Genomic DNA, 14,009 nt, shown 5'->3' on the forward strand with positions numbered 1-14,009 from the left:
CAAGAATTATAAGCAATGAACACCAGATCTGGCCAAGTGCAGCTCTGTCCTATGTCCATTCCTGGATTTCCTCATTAAAAAAAAAAAAGATTGACTACATTTACATTGCCAATTTATGTTCAAATAGCAGCGTGCTCAATTTGCTGCACTGATGTGAAACCCTGATGTGCTTTTTGCTAAACATAAAGTATTAGAGTATGTCTTGCTTATGAATCTATCCATCATCCTGAAGCTCAAACTATGATTTAACCCGTTGAGGATGAGTCACGAGTATACTCGGGCAGGGGTCTATGGGAAATGCATGTTGTCCTCAATGGGTTAACAACAGAATAAGGCTTGCACTCAATGACAAATGCATCAAGAACACAATAAATTTCACGTATCCTTCCAAATTTTAATGAAGTAACCACGTCAGTGAAATCAATGTGTTACCATACACATCTACACAAGAATTCAACCACAATAAATGTAAGATAGACCATGTCAATGCAAGTCTTACTACAATAAAAGACAAAGGTGCCAACGAACTTACCAGGAATGTTTCATTGAATTCAAAAGATGTTGGATACTGCCTGAGGAGCTGATGGATGCAATCCAACCACTGCAGGAACACCGGGCACCGCTCGTTGGCATCATCATGCCCTGGCCGATGTCCACACCGGTCAGCAAACTTGTGACCAAAGTCCAGCCATTCCCTCTCAACCAGCACTTGGAATCCCTGTGGTGTGACAAATAGGAGAATGACAGTCATGAGAAACTTGCATCAGTTTTGTTCGGATTTGTTTCATTTTCTGATTTTCACATAGGTAAGTATCATGACCTTTCTCACATGAAATTATCAACACAGATTTCACACAAATTTGATCAAATCTTGAATACAAGTGCATTGAGAGGTAATGCATTTCCAACCCATAAATCTAGATTCATAGATCATGACAAGAGCTATGTATGATGGAAACAAACCTATTGCAGGATCTAAGTATAATTTCCATGTCTAGTCAAACAGCTTTCACTGACACAATGAAAGAGCAATCAAAGGTAAAATTTCAGGCATGAGTGCAAGAAGGCACTGTGTAGTCAGGTGGTGTATTTCCCATCTGCAGAAACAGAACTGTTTGCTTTATCCCTGACAGGTCACTGGGGAACCAATAGCAAAGATAATCATGACAAGAGACCCGCGGGTCTTGCGCTCACCTGAGTATCGCAAGTTCACCTTTCACGCAGTCACTAATCTAAATTATTCACAGCTTTACTAAAATTTGACCAGGCATTCTCAAGTAGAACATGAAAATGTATAATAAGGGCCAAAATTTTTAAAGATTCCTTAATTTGGGGGCATTGGGGCCCCCTGGGGCCCACTGGGTGGGGCATGGTGCCCACTTTGATAAATTGAGATCCTGACCCCCTAGGGATGCTACCTGCCAAGTTTGACGAAAATCCATCATGAGGTTTTCAGGAAGAAGATGAAAATGTACAATTCAGGCCCCATGGTGGGGCATGGTGCCCATTTTAACAAATTGAGTTCCTAACCCCCTAGGGATGCTACCTGCCAAGTTTGATGAAAATCGGTCTTGGGGTTTTCAAGAAGATGATGAAAATGTAAAAAGTTTACGCACGACGGACGACGGACGACGGACGACGAACGACGCACGACGCACGACGCACGACGGACGCCGGACGAAGGGCGATCGCAATAGCTCACTTGAGCCTTTGGCTCAGGTGAGCTAAAAACAAAAACATAGATTTGCCACTTAAATATACATTACAACAAAGAGTAAATGCTACTGCAACACCTGGACCAGTACACTCACATCTGCACAATGTACCCACACAAACAGGTTTTAATTCACTAAATGCACACACAGCAAGCAGGGGCCGGACACTCGGTCATCGGTCACCCAACTCACCTGCATGGTTCGGTAGTACGGGTCAAGCATGATCTCGGCCAGGGCCACAATCTGCGGGGTGCGGTCCCAGCCGTCTGAGCAGTGGACCACCACGGGCCGGGCCTCCTGGTCAATGGCCGTCACCACCTTGATGGCTGATTTGAGCAGCATGGACAGGTTCTGTAGCCACTTGGTGGTCTCCAGACTCGACAGCCAGCTGCAAAAGTGAAGTATTGGACACAGACTTTCTTGATATGTGTACATGAATGTAGGTAAAAGGGAGACCTGCACTGCGGCCATCCATTATATTTCTAAAACATCGCTACTGACTTCACTGTCTTGTAAAAACATGTGAAACTTTCAAATTCCATAACCTTCTTATTTGAAGTCCAATTCTGATGGAACCTCTAATATCCTGTGTGTATCACATTATTTCTCTGGTTCTCAAGGCTAATGTGAACATAGTGTAGAATTGCATTTTAAATAAAAGAAAAAAAGCAAAATGAGTTTTGATTTATCACAGAAATGATATAGTATTGAAAATTTGGAATCTTGTCGACTAGACTCAAATTAAAGTTAACTCCTTGAGCACTGTCACGACTCAAAGGAATTGCTTCCTCAGCCCTGCTGATTGAAATGTCTTTTGAGTACTACTTTCCATAAGGTTTGTATAAAAAATATCACTAAATTCCATTTCATTTCATTGTCATGAATGTGGTCTAGAACATATTCTGTATGTCTCTTTCTTCTGATTTTTTATGTCACTCTGACAGATAGGTGAATTAGCACAGTGGTTCATCATCTGAGGCTGAAATCCGAAGGTTCACAGTTCACCTCCCAGAGGGACCTTACTGCTGTTCACTACTGTCCAAAGAGATTCAAGGTGGAAACTTTCAAACAATTTTCGTGCTAATTTTGCACAGGAAAATGTCAAACACTGTTACACATTCCACTCTTGCAGTATCACGAGAATAGAGCATCAAAGTGTGATGTCATGTCATTTATCGCCATTGAAACTGCTTCTACACAACCTCACTTGGCCAGAGTGTTCATGCGCACACCTAGTTCCAACCCAAGCTATAATAAGACTGTGACGTTGTGACTTCGGTGCTCTACAGGTTAAATAGATGGCTAGTCTTTGGCGAACCCATGAAGAAACCCTTGACAATGATGGTTTGGAACTTACATGCTCTGATCCAACGCGGTGTTACTGCAGAGGGTATGGACATTGTGGAAACTCTTCCTGATGGTATGAATGTTGGCCAGTCCCATGAACTCAATGTCACAGCATGTGTAGTACTCTGTCGTGGCCAAAAAAACAGTACAGTGAAAGATTTACAGGGTCTAATACAACCCAGGGTCGCCTCATCATTGAGAGCACACATACCCCCCCCCCCCTCCAACCACCAGGTGCCTGTTTATACACCCAATATGAGCAAAATTACCCTGGTAGAAAATGGGAAACACATTTGCACATCTGCCAAGGATTTCCTCTTCCTTTTTGTTGGACTCTGCCTCTCATTTTAATAAGGCATAAGCTTGCCATTGCTGTATACTCTTGTTTATTTCACGAGGCTTTCATTTCCGCAAAATTTCCTGAGTCGGGTGCTATTCGCAAAATTATGAACACACGAGAAATATCAATTCTCATTCTGACATGAATGTGACATGCACACATACATTTTCCTGTTCATTACCATGCTTCGAGATCACAAATCTAACCACTGGCAAAATTGTTGGGAAGTCCTGATTTGTGAAAAATTAGACCTGCTAAATGTATGGCATATACTGATACAATAGTTTTACTTTATTGATGTTTTCACACTACACTACTACACAGACATATCGTTGTGTTGATGTTGTTTTGTCATTTTCTTTCTCGCAAAAATGTCAACTACAATACAGATATTACTTAATTCCATCCCATTCTTTACACATGGCAGTTCTACCGGAAAGAAAATCAAAACAAAACACAGTGAGAGAGCTGGCCCTCTTTTGACGATGGTAAGAGAGCTGTCTATATTTTCCTCTTTTCAAAAACAGTTGTTGTTTTTTTCCAGTAGTGACACATCACTCCTTTCATCTTACACGCTCTCTGTGAATTATTTCTATTTTTGATTCATGCCAAATATTCCTCCTGTACTCCTCAGTCTTCACATCACATCATCTTTTGACAATAGCAACAAACTAGAAATGTCGCTACAGCGACTGGTTATACCCCCACCAAACAACATTTCATAAGCTTTGGTCAAAAAACTGAGGAAGTAGTTAAATCCGCAAGATCTTTCCTTGATCTTCTGCCATTAATATGCCGTTACCATGGCAACGTACTTTCGGGTACTGTCGAAAAATGCGTCTTGCACATCTACAACCAAAGGCACACATCTGTACCAAGTTTCATGGAAATTGGGCAAAAACTGAGGAAGTAGTTTGCAACACAAAATTTTCCAACATTTTGGCTCATAATATGTGAGCTGTTACCATGGCAACATACTTTTTGTCACTGTCAAGAAATGTGTCATGCTGACCTATATCCTAAGACAAACATTCAATATGATTTCCATGAGAATTGGAACAACACTGATGAAGCAGTTTTGCCATGAAGCATTTTGCCCTATATTTTACCAATAACATGCCGTTACCATGGCAACGCACTTTTTGTCACTGCGGAAATATGTGTCTTGCACATTAACATATTCAGATGAGCATCTGTACCTAATTTCATAAAAATTGATCAAAAACTGTGGGAGGTGTTCGCGACGCAAGATTTGTACCCATTTTTGCCCATAATATGCCGTTACCATGGCAACATACTTTTGGGTACTGTCAAAAAATACGTCTTGCACATCTACAACCCAAGGCACACATCTGTGCCAAGTTTTATGGGAATTGGTTGAAAACTGAGGAAGTAGTTCGCGATGCAAGATTTGCAATGGACCGACCGCCCGACCGACCGCCCGACCGTCCGCTGATTCCTATATACCCCCTTCAAACTTCGTTTGGCAGGGGTATAAAAAAAGCTGGATTTGGAAGAATTGCTTGGATCACATGAGGCCCAAAACCACTATTTCGGCGCAATTGGTCAAAAATCGTGTCGCTTATGTTCCTACTCACCTAGGAGAGACAAAAAGCTCTTTCAAAATGCCCCTGTGATTTTATGTGATGGCAAGGGACATATAAACAAAAACTGAAATCATTTCGAAGGCGAAATTATACCACTAAGCCATTGGTGGAGGGTTAAGTTCGGCCAACAGGCTTAAAAGTGCATGTCGCCAACGATGATTTTTAATGTTTTCTCAACTTTGTGGGAAAATATGAGCATAAAGAGGAAGCTTACTCACGGTTTCAGAAAAGTGGCTTAAGGTTCTATGAAAACCTAACACAACTTTTTAAACTAACCATTCTTTATCAACAAAATAACTGATGGAAATGTGTCGCCAGATCCGCTGAAACATACGTTACCATCTTTGTACTGCCAACTTGGTTATGCTATTACAGTGAGTACTACACAATTGTATTGTTTTTCTGACCAAAAGGGGTGTAAGTTTATGTTAAAAGATATTTCATCACTCAGCTTCAAAAGACATGCGACTGCTAATCTCGCAAATATAGATTTTAAAAAGGTAGATTTAAGAGAAGTAACATACGTTACCATCTTTGTAAAAAGTATGAAGGTGCATGGCTCTGAATGATTGTTCTAGAGTTGAGACTAATGGAGTAGATTGTCGTCATACCCATGGGTGGCAAAAGATTCATTATTATGTTGCTAACTTATACGATTTAATCCACAAGTGTAACATACGTGATGTAACTTACGTTACCACCAAATGACAGAAAGCTTAATTACACCATTAATTACCACCTAAATGTACATTTCTCAAATCTGTGCCGTCGATTTGAGGTCATGGAATAGCTCAGCAACTTCTTTCAATGGCATCTTGAGCATTGGCAGCGCGCAAAATACCTTTACATGATGTGTTGAAAAACTGAGTAGGTATTTGATTGTTGGAAATGTGTTGTTGTTTTTCATAGAATCATGCTTTACTTCTGTTTATTGTGTCTTTATTAAGTCAGTAGATTCCACCGTAAAAATCCAGTTATTGCTTTGCTGTACAGGTTTATTCTTTTGAAATAAATCACTCAATTTATTACGTAACGTATGTTTCAAATTTTGGTAACGTAAGTTTCAAGATGTTGTCATGTTGATAACAGACAATCCACAGAAAAGCCCATTTAATTTGAGACAATTTAATTGTTGCAGTTATGATGTTGATGAGTTTCTCCCTCAAAACATATCAAATTCATTTACAGCTGTATGTTCTTGTTTGTTAGGAGGATGCAGTAAAAGGGGACATAATCATAGTATCTTTGAACAAAATCGTTTGGTGGGCGTTGATGTTCAACTTGGCTTTAATGATGTCATATTCCAGGTATAAACAATGAATTTAACATTGTTTGAAGAAAATTCAATGAATAGCTAATAAACTTAGGGATTACGCAGATCTCTACTTCAGAACTATTGGATCAGGTCCCTGCATTAATATAGTAACGTAAGTTTCTAGTTTTGGTAACGTAAGTTTCATCAATTCATGTCATTGAAAAAGAATATTTTAGAGAATGTGCGTGGATGAAAATAACATTTAATTGTTCTAGAACTATAGTTGAAGGAATTCCATAGGGAAATAAGTCTTTTCAATTATATTTATCTTCGGTTATCATAAATCAATATGGTGACTTACTACTACCTGACTGTTTTTAACGGAGAAAATTAACTCAAATTTGTGTCGTTATATCGTTGATGATCTCAAAGTGAAGAAAAACACACTTTGAATGAAGAAAAGGTAACAAAAATACATGTGCATTAAAGAAATGTAATTTTAAGTATTACTGAGTATACCATCATAGATCAGGCCTACATGATAATAATAATGCTAATAATAATTATAGTGATGTATGTTTCAGTAAGATATATGTTTAAGACATCAACATTTTTTGTTCTTCCTTCTCGTTGAAGTTAATGCAGTTGCAATGGGGAAGAGCAGTGCTGAGATTAAAACCCATATATAGGGAACGTATAAGCTGCAATCAGTTGGCGAAAAATCTCTAAGCAAAGATTCAAAAAAAAAAAAAAATGTACCCGTCGCGTAGTTGACAAAAAAAAGGAAGAAGCAAAGTCACGCATCGTTTTTGTTTTTTTTTTATTTACCCTACCAGGGTAACTATAGGGGAGGGGGTTCGAGGTCCCCCGCCCCTTTGCCAGCAGTCAAAATATAAACAAAAGGAAATAAAAAGAAAAAATGAATCGCAGAATCCTCCTCCCCAGTTTGAAATAAACAAATAAAAAAACGTGAAATTTGGCTTGCACTGGCAGCATAGAATTAAGCTGAAGCCTTTCTTTATATTTCTTCAATTTTCTTTTCTTTCTTTTTTTTTCTTGCTTGTCAGTCGATGAAACCCGGTAAAAGAAATGAAACAAAAGAAAAAAAAAAATGGCACGGGAGCTTTTATTTTTCTCCCTGTCAGGTGATTAAAACTGGAAGTAGTCGACTTTTTCTAACTCTGACCCCATCCCCCACCCCATGAAAATCCTACTTACGGGCCTGCCTGTAATCATTATCAGTACCTTTGTTGTGCATGTATAGCAACTTGTCCTTTCACTTTTCTTTTGAAAGATTTAAAAACATTTTTCCATGCAGGAGACAATTTCCAGATATACGGCAAGAATTATTAATGCAAGACTTGTTATTCTTGTTATCGTTGTGGATTATACTGTCTTATGCATACATAACAAGGACAATCGAGTACATCATTTCACTAATGACAATTTCATTCATCCTACCTAGTATTGTGCTAATGCAACTATGTAATTTGACGTTATTTCATCGACCTCATTTGCCATAGTCAACTTAGTAAAGTGGTCATTTATTTAATTAACAAAGAACATTTCTTGGTTCCTCCTGTCCATATCTCTTGTTTACCGAGTTCAGAAATTTCAAATACAAGCAATACGGCGTTATTGTTCATTATGAGCACTTTAATAGAGTAACCATCTCGTTTCTGCCGTTTATTGTTTCATACAAGTGTTAAAAATTTTGTGAATACTATTGTATTGCAACTGCTATTTTCAAACTGTTCCTGCATAGAATAACTGTTGCGACAGCAAAGTTATGGAGTCTGTAAAGTTATGGATTCGAAACATATCTTTCAACAGCATGAAGTGACAGCTGAAGATAACAAGTTACAAGACATCAATATGAAGATAACACGTTACAAGACGTCAAGCATACGAAAACTTTCATTATGATAAAATTGAAGTGAACCTACGTTACCCACCACTCGTTTTATATTACACGTACATCATGACAATATTTTCGTCCGTGAAGGCACGTGAAAGCATGTTCCCAACTCTTATCATGTCAATGCCATAAATTCATAAGTATGAAGCCAATTGTCTTCAAAATATCAGCAGTAACGGATTAATGTTCTACTCCAGAGTTTATACGCGGACATGTTATAAAGTCTTGCAGTTTTACAACTATTTCAATTGTAATTTTTTTAGAATTGTATCACCATGATATTGCGACGTCTTGTTATAATATACGTTCACTTGGAGTTGACGAGAAATTAATGTAAGAATATATACCAAAACCAAAAAGAAAAAGTACCAAAATCAGTTGCACATGTAGTAGTATTATCTTTGTAACTTACGTTACATTAACGTGAAACATACGTTACGTGGAATCTGACGAATATATTTTTGCGCACATAGATTCACATGTTTCATCGATGATACTCAAGAATTGGCTGGCAATTTGGGACTGATAAATGTTGAAAATATTTTCTGAAGAAAGTCTGACATCAAATTATCGAGAAAACAAATGAACATTACATGAAATAAGATTTAACACAATAGGACATGCTGTGTTCAGTATAGCATACAGGTCATTTGCTATCCTTCCCATCTGCAGGCAGCATTTACAAACATGGCAGCCGATGGTATACTTCACATCTGACGCATACTTATCTCAATCATAGACTGTAGTCACCAATCTTAAAGCATTTGAAATAGAATGACATTGGTAACGTATGTTACATGATGAAATCTACGCCCTATGAAAGAAATCATCACACCACAAAAATAAAGCAAGATTGTGTGTTCATATTTTTCAACTACAAACTTGAATATTTGTGTCATGGATTGGTATAAAAATGAAACCTATTCTAAAAACTTTAATTTTCGCGTTTTGCGATTGTCCAATTGTGCCGAAATAGTGGTTTTGGGCCATGAGTACATTAATAGGAAGTAAACTGAACCATTAACAAACGAGTGAACAATTTTTTAAAACAAAAAACATTCCTTGCAACTGACTGGCAAATTGCCCTACATCGACATACAGCACTGGCTGTCGGGCAGACGCTCGGTGGTCCAGTGGACAAGACACCTGTCCGCTGATCAGGAGGTCGTAGGCTCAAATCCTGCTCGAGTATGTATGCCCATGATTCTTTTTTTTTTTTTTTTTTTTTTTTAATCATGGCTACCACCATAACACTGTCTGGTCAATTTAGTGCTCATTTTATGTTGATGTAAGGCAATTTGTTAATCAGTTGCAATACAAACAACTTGACACAAGAATTTCATTTTCATTACCTGGGTATTCACAGCCTCCCCCCTTGGCTCTGTTGGCAAATGCAGCGGCATAGGATCTCGCATCAACAATGAGAATCATCTTGGATTGGTCGTTGTAAGCAAACTCTGTTCTTGGTGTTTCTTCTGCATTATTAACAAAAAGACACAAACACACATGCAAAAATAAAACAACAACAAACACTCTTTTCATCATGGTATACAGGATGAGTACATGCATCACATATCTTTTATTTTCTGCAGGAAAATGATAATGACAATTATGAACCACAACTATTTCCACTCCTCTATGAACATGAAGCAAGATAACAACAACTAACCCTTTTCTGAATGACAATTTGACTTTCTGGGAGTGAGTAATAATTTGTCCCTCCTTTTTTTAAAACCGTTTCCCCCCCCCCCCATAATGCACATACACATCTTATTTCAATCATCATTCTATGTTTGATTTTTAATATAAATTTTCAAACCAGTGTAATTCAAGCATATGAGAATCATGAATACTCACTGCAATTTTAATGCAAATTTACAAAGTGTAAGAAATACCACGGATGACATTGTGCAATTGGCTATTCCCACTCATGCTTTTCTGCATAGTTTTCCATGTTTTCTCTTTGAAGCTAATTGTTGTACCAGTATTTTGAACACAATGCTCTTTTCATCCTACGTAGTCTCTGTGAAATACATTGTATGTCAATTATCATTCATGTTGTATGGTTCTCCTCAAGTTTTTCTTAACCTCTTCACATTACTTCAATGAGTAAAGTATCCTTATCCACCATGCTGGCACTGTGTATAAGTACCACCAACATGACATGAGGCGTTAGTCTCATGAACCCGTAGTTGTGCCTGGCTACAGACATCGTGATGGCGGTCCCACAAGGCAAATGATAAAATAATCATGTCATACTACGAGGCACTGGTGGCAGTAGACAAATTAAATGCAGCCTGATGGCTCCTCCAAACACACAATGTGTAACTGTTTCCACGGTTACTGCTCATCACTATGTTAAACACCCAGGGAATAAACTGTCGGAAGCATGAATGCTTGAGCATGTCACAGGCACACATGAAACGTGCAAGCCAGTTAATTGCGAAGACTCCAAAGAAAGAAAGAAAAAGAAAAAAAAAGCGAAGACAGGTCTTCATGACTTCACTGTCCTTGAATGTCCCTTTTGAAAGTAATTAAGGAAAAAGAAGTGTTTTTTTTTTTTGTTACACGAAGCCAAGCCAAGCCCACCCCCCCCCCCCCATCCCATGTCTGGAACAAACCCACAATAGGTGAAGACATGACAGTCTCAACAGTACGATGGAGAGTTTACGGCACTTCTTTATACCACACGCACCTTCAGAGTCGCAGTTGGGGATGCCATTCTGGTCCGAACAAATGAACCCGTTGCTATGGCAACTCTCCTGCCTGCGAGGGTCGTCCATGTGGCAGGCATTGAGAATGGCTTCCATAATCTTCTCATCCTCCTCACTGCGCCAGCCGAGCCAGCCTACAGCGGGCTGACTGCAGCGAGCTATCACTGCCCCATTTCCTTTGTGTCTGCAGGCAAGACAAGCAAGCAAATAAATGAAAAAAAAAAAAAAATAGATAAATAACAACAAAGACAGTTTAACCATTAAAAGAAAAGAAGGAGCTGAAGAGATACATGGCATGGCTGCCAGTGAGGCAAAACCCCTCAGGGGGAGATGATATCCTCAGCAGATCTCATGCATTCCCTAATCTCTGGGAATAATGTTTTTAAAAAAAGAAGAAAATGATGGAGAGTTTGGTGATACCAAGAACAAGATGGTAAAGAGTATTCTTTTCCTTCCTCTCCAAAGCACCATTTAAAATCATGATCAGTTACTATTAGATCATTATTTCTATTTTCATTTTTTTTAAATTTTCATTATTTCATTTATTTGATTTGAATAGAATCAAGTCATCCTAATCATGATGATATTCATGACGCTAAAGATATTACTGATTTCACATGATCACTGATTTCATAATCATTTTCACAATTTTATCATCATCACCAACCTGCTTCTATCATACTAAGTATACTAAAACCTAAACATCTTGACAAAAATTATTAACGCTTGTGAATATACATGGTTGAAATATTTTATAAACATATTACAAAACACCATGGCATGACTGTCAATTCATAAGTGTAGTACATGCCAAAAATCAGACTGGTCTAAAAAAATCTCACAAAGTTTGTTTTATGGCTATACACAGACAGTATCTGTTTCACATTCATATGACATAATGCAAGAAATGAAACATTTCGTAAGTATCTACATTGTAATACTGTCATTTTCTTGACATTACACCATCCACTAATTATCTAAGCTTTACTTCCTGATGAGATTTCACAACTCTAATGTCTCGGGTATTTCGGGCATGATGATGTGACACAGAAAACAGTTCAGATAATCCACACATTCTTCTTTCTTTATGGGTCATTCTACACAATATCAAAAGCAATAAAAGCAAGAATTAAGCAAAAACTTTCACATCGTCAAAAGAAATTTACAGGATACAATTCTCATGCCTAAGTTCACAAGAAATATCATCAGAACCAAAGTGGTCTAGTCGTGACATGTAATGCTGGAAATCAAGGGTGACACATTGTATTTTCCCACTGCTGGGAGCAAATGTACAATGACGGAGGGTCCTGAATGTGCTTTTAATTACCTAACAAATCACGCCTGGCATGGCTTATGGCTTTCAAAAGAGATTAAAATAGAAGCAGAAATATCATCGAGATAATTCTCTTCTAAAGGACGCAACTGATCTGGTCTACACATCAATACACAAAGTGACATAAAAATTTCTACCTGTCTACATAACAATATTTCACTGGCACATTACCAAGTTTGTCTTGGCCTGACGTCAGTAAATTATGAAGCCTATCCATATCCCTAATTGACTTTCACTTCCATTCACAAGTTATAGTTTTATTTGGGGTTTATTACCTTGTCAATAACATACCAGCACAGCTAATTATAGATGCAATAAACAGAGCCTCTTGTGTTAGAAATCATTTGTTCAGGTTTTGATTGCGTTGATTTGATAGCTAAACAATCATTTAACTTATTTAAGGGTCCACATTTGGCACGGCCTTGTATGTAGGCCATTCACCTTAAATGTTGTACACTGTTGACATTAAAAGCATGGCTCAAGCTGTCTGAAAAGGGGTTGGTGTTTCTTTGCACTTGAAAGGCTGTATGTATACATGTGTTTTTCATTTATTTACTTAAATTATCATTATTATCATTATTACTACTATTATTATTATCATTATTATTATTATTACTATTATTATTATTATTATTATCATCATTATTATCATTATTTTTATTTTCATTATTATTATCATTGTTATCATCATTAATATTATCATTATTATTATTATCATTATTCCTGATTAATAGGTTAAATTGGGCTTTTGTAGCATCGAAAATAATCAATTAAAAATCCTTCACGAAGTACCATACGTGAAACAATTTTGTCTTTTCTCGAAACATAATGAATAGCGTATCACTTTCTTATATGGGTGCCTTGACCATTCTCACTTGATAGATGTGCATGGTAAAGACCACATATTGGGCCATTATTATCATCATTATGGACCTATTCTGTTTTTCAAGCACTGTAACTTATGTCAGCTGTAACTGGGGATTTCCAAAATAGAAGAAAAGATGATGCAATGAGTCACATGCACTTCTTTGTCAGTGCACAAATCAACTATTGCGCACACTGCAGCCCCCTCATGATGGCTGAAATAGACATTAAAATATATATTTTTTTAAACACGCATGCTACTAGTTTCTCTAATATTGCTATAAATAATACTGAGGATTTGACAAAACTACGCATGAAAATACCATAATTGCTATGTGCTTCAAAAATATGCAAATCTGTGAAAAACCGGATTTACAATACTAAACCTTTTTATCTCATTTTCAAATGTAAACTAATGTGTGAGAATATTCAACTGCATAAGCTATTTGCTGACATGGTGGTATTTGTTCATAGATACCTTGACATAACATTACTTTCAAAAGCAATACATTCCAAACTTTTGTATGCTAAGGGGTTTTTTTATCAGTCATGTAAATATGAGGAAAGGTTTTTATAGCTATTATTTTTCAAGTTGAGCCATTGCAATGTTACATTATGCTTTTGAAATAAATTCAACATCGTCAGCACTCCAGCTTACCTCCAAACGACAGAGGGAAATCTTTTGGACGTCCTAAAATTTGCAGATTTCTTCATCATCTCATCCTTGACATTACCTGGAATGACGTGCTGAGTAGGATAGGTCGTACAGTATCTGAAAACAAGAGGAAACAGGAATGGAGTGAGAAAGAGATTTGCTGGGGTCATGTTACAGGAGGGTGAAAACGTTAAACGTTACATCATGGACATTAGCCTTTCGTAAATCAACATCTGTTGAGATATCAGCTGGCACTGCTAG

At 37.5% G+C, this 14,009-nt stretch overlaps 1 protein-coding gene across 1 annotated transcript in view; it reads right to left on the reverse strand.

Moving 5' to 3' along the window:
- LOC140227768 (phosphatidylinositol-3,5-bisphosphate 3-phosphatase MTMR4-like) overlaps nucleotides 1-14,009 on the reverse strand; it is a 48,248-nt gene that overhangs the window by 6,980 nt on the left and 27,259 nt on the right. Inside the window, exons 6-11 of the mRNA XM_072308165.1 lie at nucleotides 13,752-13,865; nucleotides 10,878-11,080; nucleotides 9,535-9,657; nucleotides 3,073-3,187; nucleotides 1,908-2,103; nucleotides 533-718 (exon numbers count right to left, since the gene is read on the reverse strand). Of these exons, the coding sequence (XP_072164266.1) occupies nucleotides 533-718; nucleotides 1,908-2,103; nucleotides 3,073-3,187; nucleotides 9,535-9,657; nucleotides 10,878-11,080; nucleotides 13,752-13,865 (937 nt within the window). The remainder of the gene's footprint in view (nucleotides 1-532; nucleotides 719-1,907; nucleotides 2,104-3,072; nucleotides 3,188-9,534; nucleotides 9,658-10,877; nucleotides 11,081-13,751; nucleotides 13,866-14,009) is intronic.

This window comes from Diadema setosum, chromosome 4 (genome assembly GCF_964275005.1).
Source record: "Diadema setosum chromosome 4, eeDiaSeto1, whole genome shotgun sequence".
NCBI classification, from domain to species: domain Eukaryota; kingdom Metazoa; phylum Echinodermata; class Echinoidea; order Diadematoida; family Diadematidae; genus Diadema; species Diadema setosum.